The 22,432-nt window shown below is 48.5% G+C and overlaps 1 protein-coding gene across 22 annotated transcripts in view; it reads right to left on the bottom strand.

Moving 5' to 3' along the window:
• Nucleotides 1–11,511: 11,511 nt before the first annotated feature.
• The window catches only part of LOC100382526 (uncharacterized), a 63,408-nt gene continuing 52,487 nt past the window's right edge, over nt 11,512–22,432 (bottom strand). For 11 of the 22 annotated variants that reach the window (XM_020545150.3, XM_020545152.3, XM_035963120.1 and 8 more), the window contains 5 exons: nt 18,773–18,841; nt 18,536–18,673; nt 18,170–18,307; nt 17,804–17,941; nt 11,512–11,831 (listed from right to left, as the gene is read on the bottom strand). In XM_020545150.3, coding sequence (XP_020400739.1) covers nt 11,520–11,831; nt 17,804–17,941; nt 18,170–18,307; nt 18,536–18,673; nt 18,773–18,841 — 795 coding nt within the window. In that variant the 3' untranslated portion in view covers nt 11,512–11,519. Of the gene's footprint in view, nt 11,832–12,048; nt 14,088–17,073; nt 17,394–17,803; nt 17,942–18,169; nt 18,308–18,535; nt 18,674–18,772; nt 18,842–18,920; nt 19,278–22,432 lie in introns of those variants that run through there. The other 11 variants (XM_020545151.3, XM_020545155.3, XM_020545154.3 and 8 more) reach the window with 9 other exon arrangements.

Here is a 22,432-nt window from a genome sequence, read left to right as displayed (position 1 = left end):
AGGCATGGAGAAGCATGGTGCGAATGGAATTGTTGAGTGTGCGGATGAAGCGTTCGGCTTTGCCATTCTGGGGTGATGTGTAGGGACAGGAGGAGCGGAGGTGAGTGCCTTGAGCAACGAAGAATTTGGTGGTGGCAATGTTGATGAATTCAGCCCCGTTGTCAGCCTGAAAACATTTTATGGGAGAGCTGAATTGTGTTTTGGCGAGCGCAGCAAGATCAACTAAGTGTTGGTGGACCTCTGCTTTTTTAAGCGGAAAAACCCAGCAGTAGTGGCTATAATCATCCAAACATACCAAGTAATATGAAAAACCAGACAGACTGTTGATGGGTGAAGTCCAAACATCGCAGTGGACCAGTTTGAAAAGGGCATGAGTTATGGACTAGGAAGCGCTGAAAGGTAGATGTGTATGCTTGCCTATCTGACACGAGTGACATAGGGAGCGGTCTACTTTATTACAGGAAACAACATGCAGTTTATTAAGGCGTTCTAGAGTGGCGGGTGCAGGGTGACCGAGACGTTGATGCCACAGAGAGGAGGAAGCAGCCAGGAGAGCATGAGGTGGAGCGGCAGCTGTGGAGGCAGGCATGGTGTATAGGTCCCCATCGCAGTTACCGCGGAGAATCACGCGTCCCGTCTTGAGATTCTTGACAGAAAAACCATGTGCGTCAAATTCAAAGGAACAATTATTGTCGCGAGTGAATTGATGGTCGGATAGCAGGTTGCGGACTATGGATGGTGCGACAAGAATATTATTAAGAGCGAAATTTGTGGTAGGTGTAGGAAGGACGGAGTGACCTCTAGACGTAACAAGAATACTGGTGCCATTACCTGCTGTTATTGAGGAGATGGAGGGAGGAAGGCGTTGGGTAAGCATACCAGCCGAGGATCGTTCGGTCGTTCTTCAATCGTTCGTCCGCCTGTTCTTAGTTTGTTCATTCGTTCGTCTGATCGTTCGATCGTTCGTCCGATCGTTCATGGTTCGTTCGTCCGTTCGTCCGATCGTTCATCCGTTCGTTCGTCCAAATAATCTTTGTTCAGCCGTTATGCTGCCGAAATTTCGATCGTTCGTTCGTTCGATCATTCGATCATACATCGTTCGTTCATAGTTCCTATTCATCGTTCGTTCATAGTCCCTATTCATCGTTCGTCCAGATAATCTTTGTTCTGTCGTTATGCTGCCGAAATTTTGATCGTTCATCCGTTCGTTCATAGTTCCTATCCATCGTTCATCGTTCGTTCATAGTCACTATTCATCGGTAATCGTTCGTGCATACGACTATTCACTATCACTATTCATTGTTACTTTTTCGCTGTCACTATTCATCACCGTCACTGTTCATCATCGATGATATCTATACTTACTTTTTCGTTGTCACTATTCATCGTTTACTATTCATCGATCATCCGATCACCCCAAATTTTAACTACTCGTCCATCATGCTGTCCAGTCCACCTAAGACCTGCCAGACCAATATTCCAGTCATACGAACTCCGGTGACTGTGATTTTCCTTCCAGTAAGAACTTTCCATCTGGTCACCCATACCAGGTTTCTCTAAGTTGAGCACACTTAACTTTGAGATTCCTTCGAACCAGGCTTCCAAACTCAGATTCCAATAATTTTTGTTTCTGAATTCTTATCAAATTATTCCCTATCCAACCATGTCATCCCTTAAGCATGGTTCATATTCCAGAAAACTCCCAAAATACTCTTGTCCCATATTCTGCCTATAATTTCCCTGTTCAGACTAAGTCAGACGATTCGTTCGTCACTATTCTCACCAACAGTGAACTCTACTATACTACACCACATACACCTAGCTATAAATAGACCCAGGTACCCTCTCTCTCTCCACACACTCAACACGCTCAACCAAGGCAAACACCCCACCCACTCAGTTACCCCGCTCTGCTGGCTACACGCATAGTGTCGCTTCGCCTCCAATCCACTCTCCTGGTAAGCACCTCCACTCCACCACCAGTAATATCACAACACCGCATAACACAGATTCTGCTCAAAACTCTACCCATCCATATATCGCCATTCTGACCACTATACTAAATATTTGTTGGTATACTTGCTGGTTTGTATGTTTGCTTGTTCATGTTGCATAGTTATCAGAGCGTTCGTGCCGTCTCGTGAAGGCCAGATCTGTAAGTCTACGCCAGACGATGGAGCCAGAAGCCAGTTCCGCGAGCTCTCCCCCCTTTCGCCGGATAAGCACGGCAAGCTCACTGGATCCCTTTGATGCATAAATTACCTATGATTTTTCAACCACAACCCTCAGCCTGTTATTTTATGCATGATATGATTTTGAGATAAGTTATTATGGCCACCCAGCCGCTTGCCGCAATCAATCTTTATATTATGGCCACCCACCCAGCCGCTTGCCGCAATCAAGCCGGGTTAGGTGTGAGCAGAAGGATTGTCCCCTTATATAAGGACCGGTTTGTCATCCTTCACTACCTGTACTCATGACAAGTACAACCACTCGAGACTGTATGGGCAGTCATTCAATCTTAACTCGTACGGTCCAAACCCCAGGGTTATGATGGCTGGGGAGCACCAGGAGGATAAGGAGGGGGAATGTTTTGTCCGGTTTGGACATGGCGGTGGCCTGACTCCTTCAGGTATAATCGTTAAGGTAAGGACGTGCGAGGAAAGAGAGAGATTTGGCATTCGGATCTCACGACGGTGAGATTGCAGAAACCGGACTAGTGGGTAAAGTGTATCCCTCTGCGCAGAGTTCAAACCTATTCGAATAGTCTGTGTCCACTGGTATGGACGAGTCTGGTGTGGTATGAAAATTAGTGTTTTGTTTTCCAAAAAAATACTTTTAAAAAGTGGTTTTAAAAGGTCCGGCGGTTGAGCCGTGAGCTATGGTGGACGGGAAGTCCAATAGCTGTTTTTAAAAAAGAAATCCAGTGAGAAACTGCTGAGATACCTGGATAGTTTAGTCCAGGGGATTTTGTTCTATATTGAAAAACTTCCTGCTCCTTTGGGAGAGGATGCGCTTTGAAAAATGAAAAAATGTTTTACAAAATAGCCCTGCATCAAATACTGCTATTTCTGCAAAATATCCTGAGCTCCACATATTTCATGCATTATATCTGACTTCCCCATTCCGCGGGTGAAGGTGGGCTGCTGAGTACGTAAGTACTCACCCTTGCTTATTTGTTGTTTTTCAGAGAAGGTGATCGCTGATCGGGTAAGAGTTACGCCTGTTCCCAACCTTGCCTGTGGTTGTTGGACCGCTGATTGCTTCGCTGTGTATATCGGGCTGCTTCAGCCCCACTCTGATGATATGTCCGGAGTTGTGGACCAACTCTTAAAGTTGATCGCCACCTTTATAGGTTTGTCTCGTTTAATCTGATCTGAAATCATCTGATGTATAAATGTGTTTACTAGCCTCCTAGGACTAGTAATTGTATCACATTTGAGTCCTAGAGGATTGGGGCGCTTCATAATTCCATGTTCTGCAGAGCAGCGATGAGGTCAGTTGCATTCCAGGTGCTGGTGGAGGTGTTGGAGCCGCTGGAGGAGGCCTGGAGCAGAGCGAAGGCGACATTGGCCTACGGGGAAGGCCCTAGTATACCCGGGTTGCGTCCAGCCTGGGCACCAGGACCTCCAGGGGCACCAGAACTGCCCTGACGATGCTGACCAGGAGGGGTGACACACTCTCCAAGGGCCACACGTTTGCCGGTCTAGGGATTGAAGCCCCAGGGAACGCGTTTGTAGGTGCTGGTGCTGCTGGAGGTGTCGCCGGAGGAGTTGGCGAAGGGCTGCTGGCCACTCTTCATGGTGTTAGGACGTCAGCCGCCCTGCAGCTACTGCTGTTTGTGACCGCCAAGAGAGGAGGCAGCAGCCAGGAGGGTGGTGGTGGCACGCACTTTTTCCTCGTTTTTCAGGCGCAGTTCTTTGAGGAGGAGCTGGTGCCGGGCGACAGCGAGAGTGAGGGGCTGCGTCCCGACAATGTTGTCGGCGACGTTGGAGTAGACCTCGTTGAGCCCTCGCAGCAGGTTGAGGACGAGGTTGGGTTCAAAGACGGGCTGCCCAACGTCGCGCAGTTCGTCAGCCTTCTTGTAACACCGCTGGTGTTACGTGAACTAAAACTCTGACATGTCATCATAAGCATTTGCATTAACTTGCTTGTTACACCAAGAATGCATTTACTAGGTTAAAATTTTCGATTCAAAAGTGTGATGTTGTGTGTTGAGTATAGGACTTAGGTTGAAAAACTTGCTTGGAATTATGGATAAACAAAATAATTCCTAAACCGAGGACTTGTTGGGAATGAGCTGCATATACTAAAGTTGGATCTTAGACTAGAGAGTAACTTTGTTTTGATGGATGGATCAAAGGGATGAATCCCTGGAAGAAGCTGAAACACAAATGAAACTCATTTGAAACCCTAAAACTAGTCCGAAAGAGGAATTCAAAATCTAGAAATAATTTGGCAAAAATCCATATATCAAAGTTGTGGAGCTTGGAAAAGTGAATAAATTTCTTATTTGGAGGTTTCCATGTTTTATAGAGAAATTTAGAGTGATTCACAAAAGTTCAGTTTGGGTTCAGATTAGGATTTCTAAAAATCATATCAACTAGTCAACTTTGGTCCTTTATAACTTCTAATCTATAAACATTTTGAAGGTGGTCATTGTAACAAAGTTATAGAGCTACATGAGGAGTATAAGTTTTTTTAAGTCACCTAGCTCTAAACCTATATGGAGCTTGGAGAAAAACTAATCTAAAGTAAAGCTGTCAGAAATTATGGATTTCAGACTTAGCGAAATTCTGAGTCTGAATTTCAGCATTTGGAGCAAACTTTGAGCTATTGTAGTTTGGAATCCAAGAGGTTTTGGTTAATGGTCACTATATAAAACTTGTAAAGGAACTATTGGAGTATAAGCTTTATTAAGCAACTTGCACTAGAAGCATTTGGAACCCAAGAAAAATAGTTATTCCATGTGATGCTGCTGTATTTCTGAATTTTCAGATTGAAAACAGTAACTAGAACTGAGTTGAGTGTCTGATAGCAGTTTTGGGAGCTTGTTTGTGACTAATCCCTAAGGATTTGGGTTGAGAGGTCCATAAAGGGATTGAATACCATAGGTTGGGGAACAACTTTCTTTAAGTGTGTTTGGAATGATCCTATACAAAAAGTGGAGAAAAACTTTGCCAAAGTTGGATTATCAGATTGTTGTTGACTTAGTTTATTCAGAGCTGAAAGTCTGAAATCAGCATTTTTAGTGCAGTTTTGGAGCTGGTTTGTGGCTGTTCTATAATGTTTTGTGCTGTGGTGTTTATAAAAAAGTTTAATCCTATATGATGGTGAACAAGTTTCTTTAAGTGACTTTGGCTTGTTCCCACATAAAAAGTGGAGAAAAATGCCCCCAAAGATCAGCTGCTAGGTATTTCTCTAACTGAATTTGGTTCAGTGGCTGAAACCTGAAATCAGTGAATTGTGTCTACTTTGGAGCTCATTTGTGATTAATGCAAGTGGTTTAAGACTAAAGTTGCTATAGCTAAGTTGGAGACCATAGTAATGAGAACAAGTTTTATAAAGTGGGATGGACTTGGTTCTACATAAATCTGGGAGTAAAGTATGCCCCAACTTCGTCTGTCATATTTAAGAGGTGTGGATCCAGTTAACCCTTGCTGAGAGTTTCAGTGTGTTTTTACCCAACTTGGGAGCTCTATGGTAATTAATCCATGCAAGTTTGGGTTAAGCGTTTGTAGCGAAGTTGGAGACTGTTATAAGGTGAAAAAGTTTCATGTGAAGGGTTGGGCTAGTTACTGTGAAGAAATTGGACAAAGAAAAACTACAAAACTCCCTGTCAGAATTGGTGTGGAGCTGTTTCAGTTAAACTGAAACTGAGCTTTTCAGTACTTTAGCCCTACCTTGGTGCCACATAGCTTTTGTTCTGTGTGGTTTTAGCCTGGGGGTGTTATACAAAAATGATAGAGCTATAGTTGGAGAATGTCTTTGGTTAAGTATGTGAGATCTCTTGCCATATGAAATTGTGAGATAACATTCACTAAACAGAGAGGGGTGGAGTGGAGCAGCAGTGCTGTTTCAGTCGATTTCAGAGATTGGGTTGGAAAGTGAAGAAGATCTTTCTCTCCCTACTGTGCTTCACTTCTGTGCTCAAGTTGAGATAAGGGTGGAGTGAATGACTAAAGATCTAGAGGTCTCTCCTATCAGAAATATCAGGTTTGGACTGTTGTGTGCCTATTAACAAATGCAAACTTATCTGTTTGCCCTTGTCTGAGTAAAACTGTCCAGGTTCAGAGTGTGGCTGTGAACTTGTATGGAGCTGAGCATGAATGCCACATGTATGAGCCCTGCACTGCTGGCGTTCCCAGAACATTTCCCCACTGAGTCTTATATAAGTTCAGAGATGGTTGCCCATGTTCAGTTACCATTAAGGCATGGTCCAGCGATGGTTTTCCTACCCTTGAGTCCAGCCTATGTTCATCACAAAAGGGGATGTAGCTCTTGAGTTTGAGTCGATGTAAACCCCTCCCCGGTCTCTGGTATGGTTTACTTCAAAGCTTGCACGCCGTGACCTGAGTCTGGTGACCACAACCTGTAATTCTCCCGCCCTACCGTGGCAAAGATATCTGGAGCTACTACACACTCGGGTAACTCATGTTCTGTGTTCTCCCTATAGCAGTGAAGCTCACACCATTTACTACTTGAACTCTACCACTATTGGTTGTCTCGAACTAGGTGTGAAATTTGGTCTAAAATAGGGTTGTCAGATTTCAGACTTAGTGCAAATTCAAAGTCTGAATTTGTATGTTTTGGGTGCAGCTTTGGAGCTCTTTGCTGCTCTATCCATAGAGTTATAGCTTATGGCCACTATAACAAAGTTATGGATCTGTTATAGGAGTACAAGTTTGATTGAGTGATCTGACCTAAAAACTATACAGAACTGATTGTAAAGCTTGCTCAAAACTGGGCTATCAACTTCTAGGTTTCAGACTTAGCTAATTGGCTAAGTCTAAATTTCAGTAAACTTTAGCCATGTTTGTACCTTTGTAGTGGCTAACCTGTAGGGAATTAAATTAGGTCTCTTATAGCAAAGCAATAGAGCTATAGTAGAAGACCAGGTTTGGTTGAAGGCCATACCCTGGAAGCTATTTGGAATTGGAGAAAAAGGTTGGCTAAAGTTGGACCGTCACACTGTACATAACTGAATTTTTTTATTTGGTTCTGAGAACTGAATTACAGCAGGATGCCGAGTTTGGAATTCATTTGTGACTGATTCATGGGGTTTTGGATTAAAGTTTCCATAGCAAATCTGGAGACCATAGTAAAGTCACATAAATTTGGGAATAAAAGTGGCCAAAAGGTGGACTGTCAGGTGTTAGGATTCAGACTTAGAATAATATTTAAGTCTAAATTTGAGTGTTTTATTCAGTTTTGGGTCCTTGTAGTAATTAATCCAAGAAGAATTGGGGTAGGAATGCTATAGCAAAGTGAAAGACCATGTCAAGGAGACAAGTTTCATACAAAGAATGAGCTTGCTACTGTATAGAGTTGGCAGTAAAAAGGTGTCCCAAACTTCTCTGTCAGAATGGGTGCAGTGCTGTTTCAGTTCACTGAAACTGAACTTTTCTGTGATTTTGCTCTATTTTGTAGCATCATAACTTTTGATCAGTATAGTTTCACTCTGGAGATGCTATGCCAAAGTGGTAGAGCTATGTCTAGAGAATAACTTTGAGTAAATGAGTTGGGTTTATTGTTGAGGGAATTTGTGAGTTACAAAGCACTGAACAGAGGGAGAGGAATGGAGCACTAGAAGATGAAATCAGAGAACTGAAAATAGGTTCAATGAATTGTGTCTGATTCTTGGACACTATAATTTGTAGTACATGCAGTTTGGATCCTTGCTTAATGCATAAATGAAGTACTGTTGGTTATGGAGGCAAGGTTTCCTAGTTTGGTTGGTGAATTGAGTTGTGATATTAGAGTATTTAGCTCTCTTAAGGTTTTGTTAGTTTGTGTGTGCACCTTTAGAGAGGTGTAAGTCTTGTGATGCTTTTTAGTATTTTCTTTTCAAGTTGCATAAGCATAAGCATTCATGTTCATTTCTTTACATGTAGAATTCCCAAAAGAAGAAGAAGATGAAATTCAAGAAGTGGTTTCTGAAGAGGAGTCTGCTTCAGTGCCTGCTCGTCAAGTGATGGGAGCCATCTAACTGGGGTTTAATAGAGGGATCTAGAACTCCGTCTCTGCAACAAAGGCAAGCCCCGGTGCATTTGCCTCTTCCTTGTATTTTTAAAAGACTTTTATACACTTTAATTCTAGTGAAATGTGCATTAAGTTTATAGGAATTGTTTAAAAACTATTTGATGCATCGACTACCTTGATATCCATTCCTGTTATAGATACTTCTTTGGAAGTATCAAATATTGTTTAAAAAATGCTTAGCCCTGCTTAGATCTTGTGGATAGAGGTTGTCTTTTGCAATAATGCCTAGCTTAGGGGTTATCCTGAGGAAGGATGTCTTCTACCTGCAAGAATATTTTTATTGGGAGCATGGTGGGATCTTACTGCAAAGTTCCCTATAATGCTCTTTTCATCCTAAGAAACACAAAACAATCCTAAGGATGGAAGTACTTAAATCGAGACTTGGGCTAGGAACAGGTGATGCTCCACCCAGGTTAATTAAGGATTGGATGCGTATGTAGGCATGTATGATCAAGGACTATCTTAACTAGCCACATGCCCTGGATATGGGACAGGGTAAGCTTGAACCCAGCTATTCCATACATGAAAAGACAATCGCGCACTGGGAGTGGAGAGATGGCGAGAGTGGCATGTACCCTCCTGACAAAGGACCGCCTAAAAGGGGTGGTGTCCTCTCGGGTGGCGCGGACCTATTCATGGAGTGGAGGATCCGTGGGAATGGTAGACATATGCAAGAGTTATGAGAAACATATGTCGTGTGGTTAGAGATCCTCAGCTAAGTAAATCGATTCGGATCGCCGTTATATCCCCGGACAGTGGAGACTTGATCTCCGACCTGCAACCTAAGTCAGGATGTAAACATTATGAATAAAAATGATGTTGTATTGATGAGATGGTGAAATTAGACTAGATGCAACCAGAGTCTATTAATATTTAATCTGGCGTTAAAATATTGAAAGTAAGGACTCACTTTAGTAAGCTATTTCTACAAAAATATCTAAGTTGATTCTTGCTAAAGCCTTTTCCTTGAATCCTATTTAACCAGCATATCCTTGAGAGTCATTTTTCCTTAGTAAGGTAAGCCTTGCGAAAGTACACTCCGTACTCAGGGTTTTCAAACCCATGTTGTAGGTGATGAGGAGTACTCTAAGTGTTCTTGTGGCTAGAGGGCGTTTCCAGTTCTGGAGGAGGACTAGCTAGGTTTATGTATGAGATTTGGAGGGTTTCTACCTTCCTGCTTTTGTATTAAGTTATGCACTTTGAGTATATCAGGACTTGTAATAAATGTAACTCTTCCTATGTAATAACCTTCAGTTTTATAAATGAAAAGAATATTTTGTAAAGTCTTCCGCTCTTATCTCAGAAGTGTGTGTATCGAATGTGATTACTGTAATATGCATGTATGGTGGGAGATCCTTGGGATGATGAGTTAAGTTGTTGAACTATTGATAGCCTTATTAAGTTACCTGGTACACGTGCATAGCCATCTGAGGCCATCAAGACAAGGATTGGTGCACGTGGGCCCGATAACTTGGGAGGGCTGCCACAGATTGGTATCGGAGCGATCACCCATTAGCATGGATATTAAAGTAATCATTTGATAGACTTCAAAAGGATTTTAAGTCCAAATTATTTTGGAAAACTTAAGAATGAATAAGAAAATCCTGATAGCCGAAGTGCAAATAGTATATGGTTAAGGACTATAAGGTGGCTTAGTTTAGGATGCTAACCACTAACCCACAACTATAATGCAATTTTCTGCAGGTACACTAACTAAACCCTAGGAAAGTGCGACTGGTGATAAATGACGGAGTAAGTAGGATTGCCACCGCCATAGAACGTGATAGCCACTATGTGTTGGCAAGAATTGTGAGGACGAATAGGACGAGCATGAATCATGACATACAATTTTAAGTTAAACCCTCTATGTAGTAGCTTAGTACATGTTTCATCCATCCTATTCATGCTACCTATCTTTGCTTTTCTATACTACCTTTTCCTATTCGTGAAGCCTTGAGACTCAGTTCATTTGGTGGACCTATAGTTTATAAGGTACAGTTGCCAAAGAATTTTTCAACAGTGCACAACATGTTCTACATGTCCTAGTTAAAGAAATGTCTTCGAGTCCCCAAGCATGTTATTAAGATTTCAGATGTTAACCTTGGACCAGATTTAACCTACATGGAATATCCCATAAAGGTGTTGGATCTAAAGGATCAGGTCACTCGAAGGAAAGATATCAAGTTTTACTAGATACAGTAGAACCAACACCCGGAAGATAAAGCCACTTGGGAATCGAAAGAGTATTTAGAAAAACATTTCCTGAATTCCTAGTTTCTTCTAAGCCTTAAGTTTTGTGTAGCTGTCCCTGACCTGAACTAGCAGTGGCACACTCCCTGCCTTGTAGGAGTAATGGGGAAATAAGCCAGTGACGCATTTCCTTTTCCATTATCTAGCCTAGAGTTTTAAATCTCGAGATGAGATTTCTTTTTAGGGGGGAAGGCTGTAACACCCCTGGTGTTACATGAACTAAAACTCTGACATGTCATCATAAGCATTTGCATTAACTTGCTTGTTACACCTAGAATGCATTTACTAGGTTAAAATTTTCGATTCAAAAGTGTGATGTTGTGTGTTGAGTATAGAACTTAGGTTGAAAAACTTGCTTGGAATTATGGATAAACAAAATAATTCCTAAACCGAGGACTTGTTGGGAATGAGCTTCATATACTAAAGTTGGATCTTGGACTGGAGAGTAACTTTGTTTTGATGAATGGATCAAAGGGATGAATCCCTGGAAGAAGCTGAAACACAAATGAAACTTATTTGAAACCCTAAAACTAGCCCAAAAGAGGAATTCAAAATCAAGAAAGAATTTGGCAAAAGTCCATATATCAAAGTTGTGGAGCTTGGAAAAGTGAATAAATTTCTTATTTGGAGGTTTCCATGTTTTATAGAGAAATCTGGAGTGATTCACAAAAGTTCAGTTTGGGTTCAGATTAGGATTTCTGAAAATCATATGAACTAGTCAACTTTGGTCCTTTATAACTTCTGATCTATAAACATTTTGAAGGTGGTCATTGTAACAAAGTTATAGAGTTACATGAGGAATATAAGTTTTTTTAAGTCACCTAGCTCTAAACCTATATGGAGCTTGGAGAAAAACTAATCTAAAGTAAAGCTGTCATAAATTATGGATTTCAGACTTAGCGAAATTCTGAGTCTGAATTTCAGCATTTGGAGCAAACTTTGGTCTATTATAGTTTGGAATCCAAGAGGTTTTGGTTAATGGTCACTATATAAAACTTGTAGAGGAACTATTGGAGTATAAGCTTTATTAAGCAACTTGCATTAGAAGCATTTGGAACCCAAGAAAAAGAGTGGTTCCATGTGATGCTGCTGTATTTCTGAATTTTCAGATTGAAAACAGTAACTAGAACTAAGTTCAGTGTTTGATAACAGTAACAGCTTTTGTTGCCAAAGATGACAGCATTGGCAAAATTGACATCATCGAGGCAACAAAGTTGCTCGTAGCTCAGAAGTTCTCTCCTTTGATGAAATGCAGCTGGAGGCATCTCTCTATTTGAAGTGGGAGTTGTTGGCTCATATCTGCTGGTTTCCCTAGTCACCTTCAAAATTTAAAATCGAAGAAGTTAAAATATCAACTAAAAAGTAACAGCAGAAAGGCAAAAGTGAGCTACACTTGTTTGAAAGCATAGGATGAACATAATAGCATGTTTTACATGTTGTCTGTATGCAAACATAATGTCATAACATCAACTTATGCAAACTAGAATAACGACGATGGAATTGACTATTAGTGGAAGATCGGAATAAGTGGCCTACTGTGGATTTTGCGGAGCTTCGGGTCTGCATTCCAGAGTTTCTTGATTGTGTCTGCCTTTGTGTTAGAATACCCGTTTAGGGTTTGGGGTCTTCCCCATGTAATGACCATCTCACCCCTCTGTAATGGGCCTGGCCCAGTTTACCCAGCCTATTAATATATCACCCAACCCCTGTTAGGGTTAGGGGTTCACATTCCAATATGGTATCAGATTAGGTTTTTCCCACCCTCCTCTCTCCCAGCCGCCGGTCCCCAACCGACAGCGTCTCTCCCTCCCAGCCGCCAGCCGCCGGCTCTCTCCTCCCCCACTGCCGAGCGCCGCCAGGGCTGCCGGGGCCGCGCCCAGTCCCTGTTTGGCTGTGGCCTCTTGCCTGGCGGGTGGCGGCTGCTTTGGTGCGCTGCGCAGCGCTCCGTCCGTCGACCGGCCTGCCGTCCCCTGGCCCTGCTCGTCGTCTTCCTCGGGCGCTCGTCTTCCTCCGAACGCGCGCGGGCCACCGACCTGCCTGTTCCCGTGGAGGAGCGCGCCCGGCGGGCAGGCGACGCAGTCCAGCGGCGGGTTGAGGAAGAAGGCGAGCGACCGGCGGATCCCCGTCCTGCGCCTCTCCCGGAGCCGCCGCTCCCGTCGTGTCGCTCTGGCCGTTTGTGCCGCTGCCCCACGCCCCCGACGGTCCGCCCGCGCCCGGTCCCCTCCCTGCAGCAGCGCTGCCCTGCTCGTCGTCTACACGCAGGCGTGCACGCACAGGCGCGGCTCCCTGGGGTGCTGGTGCACGTGGTCCTCCCGGGCTCTGACGCCGGCCTCCCTCGCAACCCTGCGACGCTTCCAAGCGCCTGGAGGTCGCCCGCTGCCCGAAGGCTGCCAGCTGCCCGCTCGGCCGCCGGTCGCTCCTGCCGACGCTCCAGCCGCTCGGAGCCTCGGACTCGGCACGCTCCGTCGCTCCGCGCTCCAGCCGCCCGGTCCGGCGCTCCGCTGTTCTGCTTGCCGCTTGGTCCCGTCGAGGCGACGACCCGCGCGGACGCACGGCTGCCGCCTGTCGCTGTTTCCTGCTTGGCCGCACGTCTTGGCATCTCGTCTGCTCGTCTAGTTGTCTCACTGTGACTTGTGTGCAGCTCATCCCTCTGCCGCACCATTCGCCATTCCCTTCTCCACTCTCTCATGGCTTCACCCCCTTTCGACGGGCTCACCGTGCGTGTCCTCCACGATGGTCAGTTTGTCCAGGGCACCTTTGTGGCCTTCGATCACGCCATGAGCCCTGTCCTCCGTGACTGTGTTGAAATCCATCCCACGACCGGTCGTCACGTGTCCGGGCCCCTTGTCTTCCCTCGTACAATGATTGCCTCCCTGGCAATCGAGCCCCCTTTGTCCCCCTCCCCTCCTAGCAACCACGCCAGCGCTCCTCCTCTAGCTCTTTCCGCGCACCCTGCAGCCTTCCCTCTGTCTCCCTCTCCCGTCGATTGGATGGTTGACTCCGGGGCCTCCTACCACACTACCCCCACACCTAGTTCGTTATTCCACTCCCATCCACCGCACCCCTCACATCCTTCCTCCATCGTCGTCAGCAACGGTTCCACCCTCCCGGTCACCTCAGTAGGTGCATCGGTTCTTCCAGGACCATTCTGCCTTAACGACGTCCTTGTTGCTCCCGGACTGACTCATCCCCTCCTCTCGGTTCGTCGCTTCACTAGTGACAACCAGTGCTCTATGGAGTTCGACCCCTGGGGTCTCACCATACGCCACCTTCCCACACATGCTGTGCTCGCTCGCTGTGACAGCTCTGGCCCCCTCTATTCTCTTCACTTGCCCTCCACTCCCCACACCAGAGTAGCCTCATCTCCTGCTCTTGCTACTACCACCACCTCCTCCGCCATTTGGCACCGTTGTCTCGGGCACCCTGGACCTGACGTCATGTCCCAGCTTTCCAGCCACTCAGACATATCCTATACTCGGGGCTCTTCGGAGCGTCTCTGTCATGCTTGTCAGCTCGGCCGTCACTGCCGTCTTCCTTTTTCCACTTCCACGTCTAGGGCTGTTCAGGCCTTTGATCTTGTCCACTGTGATCTCTGGACGTCTCCTGTCCTTAGCCTCTCCGGGTACAAATACTACCTGGTCATTCTGGACGACTACTCCCATTTTCTTTGGACTTTCCCCCTTCGACTGAAGTCTGACACGTTTACCACCCTCACTCACTTCTTCGCCTGGGTATCCACCCAGTTCGAGCGCCCGGTCCGTGCCCTGCAATGCGACAACGGCCGCGAGTTCGACAACCACGCCTCTCGGTCATTCTTCCTCACTCACGGCGTCCAGTTGCGCCTCTCGTGTCCCTACACCTCTGCTCAGAACGGTCAGGCCGAGCGCATGATTCGAACCACCACCAACATGATCCGATGCCTTCTCTTTCAGGCGTCTCTTCCTGCCACCTACTGGGCAGAGGCCCTTCATACCGCCACGCATCTCCTCAACCGTCTTCCCTCGAAGGCGGTGAGCCACCCTACACCTCACTTCGCCCTTTACGGCACAGCCCCTTCCTACGACCACCTGCGCGTGTTCGGCTGTGCCTGCTACCCCAACATTTCCGCTACCGCCCCTAACAAGCTTTCTCCTCGCTCCACTCGCTGCCTCTTCCTCGGCTACTCCCCTGACCACAAGGGGTATCGGTGCCTGGACCTCACCTCCCACCGCATCATCATCTCTCGTCACGTCGTCTTCGACGAAGATGTGTTTCCCCTTGCAGGCTCCACCCCACCCACCGATCTTGACTCTCTCCTCGAGTCCGACCCGGTTCCCCCCCACCCCCGGCGTCCCGTCTTGCGCCGTTACCTGCTCCTCGTGCAGCCACGACGCCACAGCTCGCGCCCATCTCCACGCCATGCGCGGCGCCGTCGACCCCGCTTGCGCCACGCGCGGCCACGTCGATCATGCCTTCGTCATGCGCGGCCCCGTCGATCCTGCCTGCGCCACGCGCGGCCCCGTCGACCCCGCCTGCGCCTCGCGCGACCCCGTCGACCACGCCTGCGCCACGCGCGGCCCCGTCGACCACGCCTGCGACACGCGCGGCCCCGTCGACCCCGCCTGTGCCACGCGTGGCCCCGTCGACCCCGACTCGCTTCGCCAACCCCACGCTCGTCTACCACCGCCGCGGCCACGCCACTACCTCCGCGCCCCCCGACTCGGGCCCGTCGACGAGCGCGACCCGCTTCGCCGACCCCGCCGTCGCCTATCACCGCCGCGAGCCGGCCACACCCGCCGCTCTCGACGTTCCGGCGGTCCGCTCCGAGCCGTCCGTATACCACCCGGTCGCCATCCACCGTGACCCCGGACACGTCCACCCGATGGTGACTCGGCGCGCCGCTGGCGTTCTTCGCCCCGTCGACCGGCTGATCCTGGCAGCTGATACGTCCAGCACTCCACCCGACGCTTCCCCGGTGCTCTCCTCCGTTCGCACTGCCCTCGCCGACCCACACTGGCGTCGTGCTATGGAGGAGGAGTACGCGACCCTCTTGGCCAACCACACCTGGGACCTGGTGCCGTGTCCACCAGGCGCCAACGTGGTCACCGGCAAGTGGCTATTTCGCCACAAGCTGACCTCGGATGGCTCCCTCGACCGCTACAAGGCCCGTTGGGTCCTTCGGGGCTTCACACAGCGCCCCAGAGTGGACTACGACGAGACCTTCAGCCCCGTCGTCAAGTTCGCCACTGTTCGCGCCGTCCTCTCCCTCGCCCTCTCCCACGACTGGGCGATCCATCAGCTTGATGTCAAGAATGCCTTCCTCCATGGCACTCTGACGGAGACTGTCTACTGCAGCCAGCCCACCGGCTTCGTCGACGCTGACCGTCCGGATCTGGTCTGTCGGCTGAACTGGTCCCTGTGCGGCCTCAAGCAGGCGCCACGGGCATGGTACAGTCGCTTCGCCTCCTACCTGGCCTCCATCGGCTTCGTTAAGGCCAAGTCGGACACGTCCCTGTTCATCTACCGGCGCGGCGACGACACCGTCTACCTCCTACTCTACGTCGACGACATTGTGCTCACGGCATCCACCGCCGACCTTCTACGTCGCACGATCATCGCCCTTCAGCGAGAGTTCGCGATGAAGGACCTGGGCCCCTACACCACTTCCTCGGCATCACCGCCGAGCGTCGGTCCCAGGGTCTCTTCCTCCACCAGCGCCAGTACGCCATCGACATCCTGGAGCGGGCTGGCATGTCTGACTGCAGGCCCTGCTCCACGCCTGTCGACACTCAGGCGAAGCTCTCTGAGGACAACGGGCCTCCGGTCGCCGACGCGACGTCCTACCGGAGCCTGACCGGCGCGCTCCAGTACCTCACCTTCTCCAGGCCCGACATCGCATACGCCGTCCAGCAGGTGTGCCTGCATATGCACACTCCGCGGGAGCCCCATCTCACCGCGCTCAAGCGGATTCTGCGCTACCTCCGCGACTCCCTCGACTACGGCCTCCTTCTCCGACCATCCCCGACGTCAGAGCTCGTGGTCTACACCGACGCTGACTGGGCTGGCTGTCCCGACACGCGCCGGTCCACCTCCGGTTACGCCGTGTTCCTGGGCGCCAACCTCGTCTCTTGGGCCGCCAAGCGTCAGCCCGTCGTCTCTCGCTCCAGCGCTGAGGCCGAGTACCGTGCCGTGGCCAACGGCGTGGCAGAGGCCTCCTGGCTGCGCCAGCTCCTCCACGAGCTCCACAGTCCCCTCCAGCGCGCCACCCTCGTCTACTGCGACAACGTCAGCGCGGTCTACCTCTCCACCAACCCCGTGCAGCATCAGCGCACGAAGCATGTGGAGATCGACCTGCACTTCGTCCGCGAGCGTGTCGCTGCCGGTGACGTTCGAGTTCTCAGCGTCCCCACCACGCTGCAGTTCGCCGACATCTTCACCAAGGGATTACCGTCGAGTGTATTTTTAGACTTTCGATCCAGTCTCAACATCTGTACAGGATAGAGTTGTGACTGCGGGGGGGTGTTAGAATACCCGTTTAGGGTTTGGGGTCTTCCCCGTGTAATGACCATCTCACCTCTCTGTAATGGGCCTGGCCCAGTTTACCCAGCCTATTAATATATCACCCAACCCCTGTTAGGGTTAGGGGTTCACATTCCAATACTTTGCATACTAGAATTGTCAGGAAGGTTGTCCATTTCAAAATCTAAATCATCAGAGGCAAATTTGAAAGCTTCAAGATCATTCGGAGCACGTTGAGAGGACGAATTTGGCTCTCTGGATGTATAACTGCTGTCTATAGCAACTCCCCCATTGCAGTCAGGTACATTCTTCATCATCATATCATTCAAGTTGCCACATGCCTCGGTCTCAATCCCTTTGAGATCGTCCCAGTCATCAGTGGCCTAATGACAAATATTATTGCAAGGACCAATTTCAGCCAGAATGAACAAAATAATATTTTTCACATGTTTATATGAATAACTCTATAATATTCCTTCGATTCCAAAATGGTAGTTTTGTCTTGAATCAAATTTAGTTTGCTTTTGCGAAATATATAGAAAAATACATTGATATCTACAATATCAAATTACTTTTGTTAATTGACCATCATAAAATGTCTTGATATTATATTTATTTGGTATTCTAGATATTGATGCATTTTCTATAAATTTGGTCAAAGTTAGAGATGTTTGTCCAAGGAGAATATAAAATATATTAATTTTTTGGACAGAGGGAATAGCAAATATTTAATTGAAGTATTGTACCAAATTAAGAACATTCAGTTATTACTGTGTTCACAAAAAGTGGATACCTTCTCCAGATCACTGCAGGAAGTCAACTCCACTTGTGGAGGGTCCACTCTGGATAATGATTTACTGTCATTGGTGTTACAGGGAGACTCCATTCTCAAAACTGAGTTACAGCCATTGGTATCCATAGTTTCTTTAACCTGTTCCATAGTCTCTATTATTCCAACTGTGCATATGGTTGGTTTAGTCAAAACTAAATGCAACAGGAATTGTGCGGCTGGTAAATGAAGTGAATATACCAATTCATTCTGGCTTGCAATACGGTGCTCAAATTCATTAATTACTTTGCTGAGTAGCAAATATTTAATTGAAGTATTGTACCAAATTAAGAACATTCAGTTATTATTGTGTTCACAAAAAGTGGATACCTTCTCCAGATCACTGCAAGAAGTCAACTCCACTTGTGGAGGGTCCACTCTGGATAATGATTTACTGTCATTGGTGTTACAGGGAGACTCCATTCTCAAAACTGAGTTACAGCCATTGGTATCCATAGTTTCTTTAACCTGTTCCATAGTCTCTATTATTCCAACTGTGCATATGGTTGGTTTAGTCAAAACTAAATGCAACAGGAATTGTGCGGCTGGTAAATGAAGTGAATATACCAATTCATTCTGGCTTGCAATACGGTGCTCAAATTCATTAATTACTTTGCTGAGTAGCAAATATTTAATTGAAGTATTGTACCAAATTAAGAACATTCAGTTATTATTGTGTTCACAAAAAGTGGATACCTTCTCCAGATCACTGCAGGAAGTCAACTCCACTTGTGGAGGGTCCACTCTGGATAATGATTTACTGTCATTGGTGTTACAGGGAGACTCCATTCTCAAAACTGAGTTACAGCCGTTGGTATCCATAGTTTCTTTCACCTGTTCCATAGTCTCTATTATTCCAACTGTGCATATGGTTGGTTTAGTCAAAACTAAATGCAACAGGAACTGTGCGGCTGGTAAAAGAAGTGAATATACCAATTCACTCTGGCTTGCAATACGGTGCTCAAGTTCATTAATTACTTTGCTCAAGAGTGATTCTACAACCTGAAAATTTATAGATTCATTATGAATATTTATTCTCACGACCACATTGCATAAACAGCTAGCTACACAGTAGGCTCACTGATTGAATTTCTTCTGGTTTCTTATCTGAGAGAACTGTTTGAACAAGCATCCGGATGGAATCTGTGTTGTTATTAAGTCCTGTTTCCTAAGCATTCTCCTAGTTACTTGTGCTAGTTAATTATAGTCATTAAAAACCTTGAGTAGCTCAACAGATGTGTGCGGCTGCCAAGGCTCCTATCAGATTAGCTAAGCTCTAATGAGCTGTTATGTAATCAATGTGACTCATCCTTCTATATAATCAAGCAATGATAGCTGTGGTTAGTACCCCCGGCAAAACACTCTGTCTACCTCTAACATTTGGTATTAGAGCTTAGGTTAGACACCTGAGAGCCTCAAGGCCGACTCCTCTCTTCTCTACTCATGTCGACCTCTGCTGAGCGCGCTGCCAGGCTCAAGGCCAAGGGAACTAGCGAAGGAGAGCTGGGCGACTTCTCCAGCCGGGCTGCACGCCTGAAGGCTGCAGAGGAAGCAGCGGCGCTGGCAGTCCAGGCAGCAAAGCAGGCAGCGGCTGCAGCAGAGGCGGCGGCAAGGACGGCGCAGGAGCTGCGGGCTGAAATCGCCGCCGAGAAGGGAGAAGATGAGGAGGTCGAGGAAGAGGAGATGGAGAAGAATCGGAGGCCGTGGACTCCTCCGCGAGATCGGAGGAGTTCGCAGTCACCACTGCGGGACCGGAGGCGCTGCCGCGGCGGTGGTCGCTACGAGTCGCCGCAAGGAAGGGTGGTGTACCGCGACTCCGGCAGCGGCACGGCGTGGCCGATGCTGGACAAGACGAATTACTACGAGTGGAGCCAGACTATGAAGCTGAGGATGCAGGCGCACGATCTCTGGGACGCCATTGAAGGCGGTCCTGTCCAGTTCCGCGATGACAGACGCGCACTGGAGGTGATTGTCGGGGCTGTACCCAAGGAGATGGGTCTCCCACTGCTCGACAAGGCTACGGCGAAGGAGGCGTGGGACACCATCGCTGCGACCCGCATCGGCGTGGACAGGGTCCGTCGAGCAACGCTGCAGCGCCTACGCCGTGATTGGGAGAACATCAGCGTCAATCCTGGTGAGCAAGTGGATGACTTTGCTGTGCGGTTGTCAACTCTGCACCAGCAACTTGTCATCCATGGTGATAGGGACATCACTGAGGAGCGCGTGGTGGAGAAATTCCTGCGCACGGTGCCAGCCAAGTACTCACAGATCGTCGTCGCCATTGAGCAGTTCCTTGATTTTGAGGCACTGACTCTTGAGGAGGTGACTGGAAGGCTTAAGGCGGTGGACAATCGCGAAGAACAAGTACTGACCGAGCCGGTGGCCATCAATGGCAAGCTGCTGTACACTGAGGAGCAGTGGAAAGCGCGATGCAGAAAGCAGAAGAAGGGAGACGATGCAGGTGGCTCTGGTTCCAGGAACCAGCGCGGTGGCGGTGGACGCAGCCGCGGTGGTGGACGAGGACGAGGCAGAGGAGGTGGACGTGGTGGCGGACGAGGAGACGACAATGTTGCTGGCCGTGTCGGCCCCAACACCTGCCTCAACTGCAACCAGGAAGGCCACTGGGCACGTGAGTGTCCGCAACCGCGCCGTGAGGATGCAGAGCGCGGCAGTGGCGGTGGAAACCGTGCTGGGCGCGGCGGTGGCAACCGTGGTGGAGGTCGCGGCGGTGGAAATCAGGCTGGACAGCGTGGCGAGAACCAAGGAAGGCATGAGGCGCGCGTCCAGTACGCCGAATGTGAAGAAGATGGTGCTCTGTTTCTGGCACATGGCTTTATCAGCCTGGAACAGAGCACGCCGGCGCACAGCTACACGGCGCAGCACGTCGAGCTCTCTGAGCCACGTGCCTGTGCCTACCTTGGCGTGGATAAATAAGATATGGACAGCGGTTGGTACCTAGACTCTGGCGCAACACATCACATGACCGGGCGTCAAGAACTCTTTGCTGATCTGAACACTGGTGTTCGAGGAACGGTCCGGTTCGGGGATGCATCGAAGGTGGAAATCAAGGGAGTTGGATCCATCATTTTTCAAGCCAAGACTGGTGAGCAGAGAGTTCTTCACGGCGTTTACTACATTCCAGCGCTGAAGAACTCCATACTAAGTCTGGGACAGCTTGATGAAGGAGGGTCCAAGGTTGTGATTAACCATGGCGTGCTCCGCATTTGGGACAATCATCACCGATTGCTGGCCAAGGTACATCGAGGGAAGAACATATTGTACATTTTGTACCTCGAGGCTGCACAACCTATCTGTCTCGCGGCACGCAAGGATGTTGAGGCATGGCAGTGGCACGAACGTTTCGGCCATCTGAACTTCGATGCACTCCGGCGACTCAACAAGGAGGAGATGGCGCGTGGGATGCCGGTGATCGATCATGTGGAGCAGGTATGTGACACTTGTGTCACCACGAAGCAGAGGCGACGCTCTTTTCCGGCCGCAACAGCATATCGTGCCCAGAATCAACTCGAATTGGTGCACGGTGATCTGTGCGGCCCAGTCACGCCAGCGACACCGGCGGGCAACCGCTACATCCTGCTGCTCGTCGATGATGCCACCCGTTTTATGTGGGCAGTGTTGCTACCATCCAAGGACGCAGCGGCCGAAGCAATCAAGAAGATCAAGGCGACAGCAGAGGTGGAAAGCAGGCGCAAGTTGAAGGTCCTGCGCACCGACAATGGCGGGGAATTCACCGTCGCGGAGTTCGCCGCATACTGAGCTGATGAAGGTATTAAAAGGCATTTCAGTGCTCCTTATTCACCGCAACAGAATGGTGTGGTTGAGCGCAGGAATCAAACTGTGGTGGCCATGGCACGTGCTCTGCTCAAGCAACGCCGGATGCCTTCTCGGTTTTAGGGGGAGGCTGTGATGACGACTGTGCACATTCTGAATCGATCTCCAACAAAGGCACTGAAGAATGTCACTCCGTATGAGGCATGGCACGGCCGGGCACCAACAGTTGGCCATCTCAAGGTATTTGGCTGCGTGGCTTATACCCGGCGGCTTACTCAGCTCCAGAAACTTGATGATCGTGGTGAGGTTGGAGTGTTCATTGGCTATGCAGAAGGGGCCAAGGCATGTCGTGTATTTGATCCAGTGTCCCAGCGCGTGCGAGTCAGCCGTGATGTGGTATTTGATGAAGGACGTGGCTGGGACTGGGCATCAGCGGCAGCAGGTACTTCAGAGGCAGCAGGCAACAATTTTGTTGTTGAGTTTCCATGGGCAGAAGAGTTTTCTAAAGCAGAGAGTTCAGTGTTACCCTCACCACCTCTTCAGTCACATCCTACATCACCTAGTCTCCCTTTGGTGAGTGCAGGAGAGTCTGCAGCAGAAGCAGAGGAATCCGCAGTGGAGACAGAGGTGTCTGTGTCGCCTAGAACACCTACACCAGCTCCAGCAAGCCCGCAGATAGAGCACGTGACTCCTCTGGAGAATGATAGTGAAAGGGTGGATGCTTATCATGATGGTGAAGAGCTTCGTTATAGGAAGATCCATGATATTATTGGTAATCAGCCAACCCCTTTGCCGGCACTG

Source organism: Zea mays, chromosome 10 (genome assembly GCF_902167145.1).
Source record: "Zea mays cultivar B73 chromosome 10, Zm-B73-REFERENCE-NAM-5.0, whole genome shotgun sequence".
Lineage (NCBI taxonomy): Eukaryota > Viridiplantae > Streptophyta > Magnoliopsida > Poales > Poaceae > Zea > Zea mays.
The sequence above is the reverse complement of the archived record's forward strand: the minus strand, read 5'-3'. Positions and strand labels throughout refer to the sequence as shown.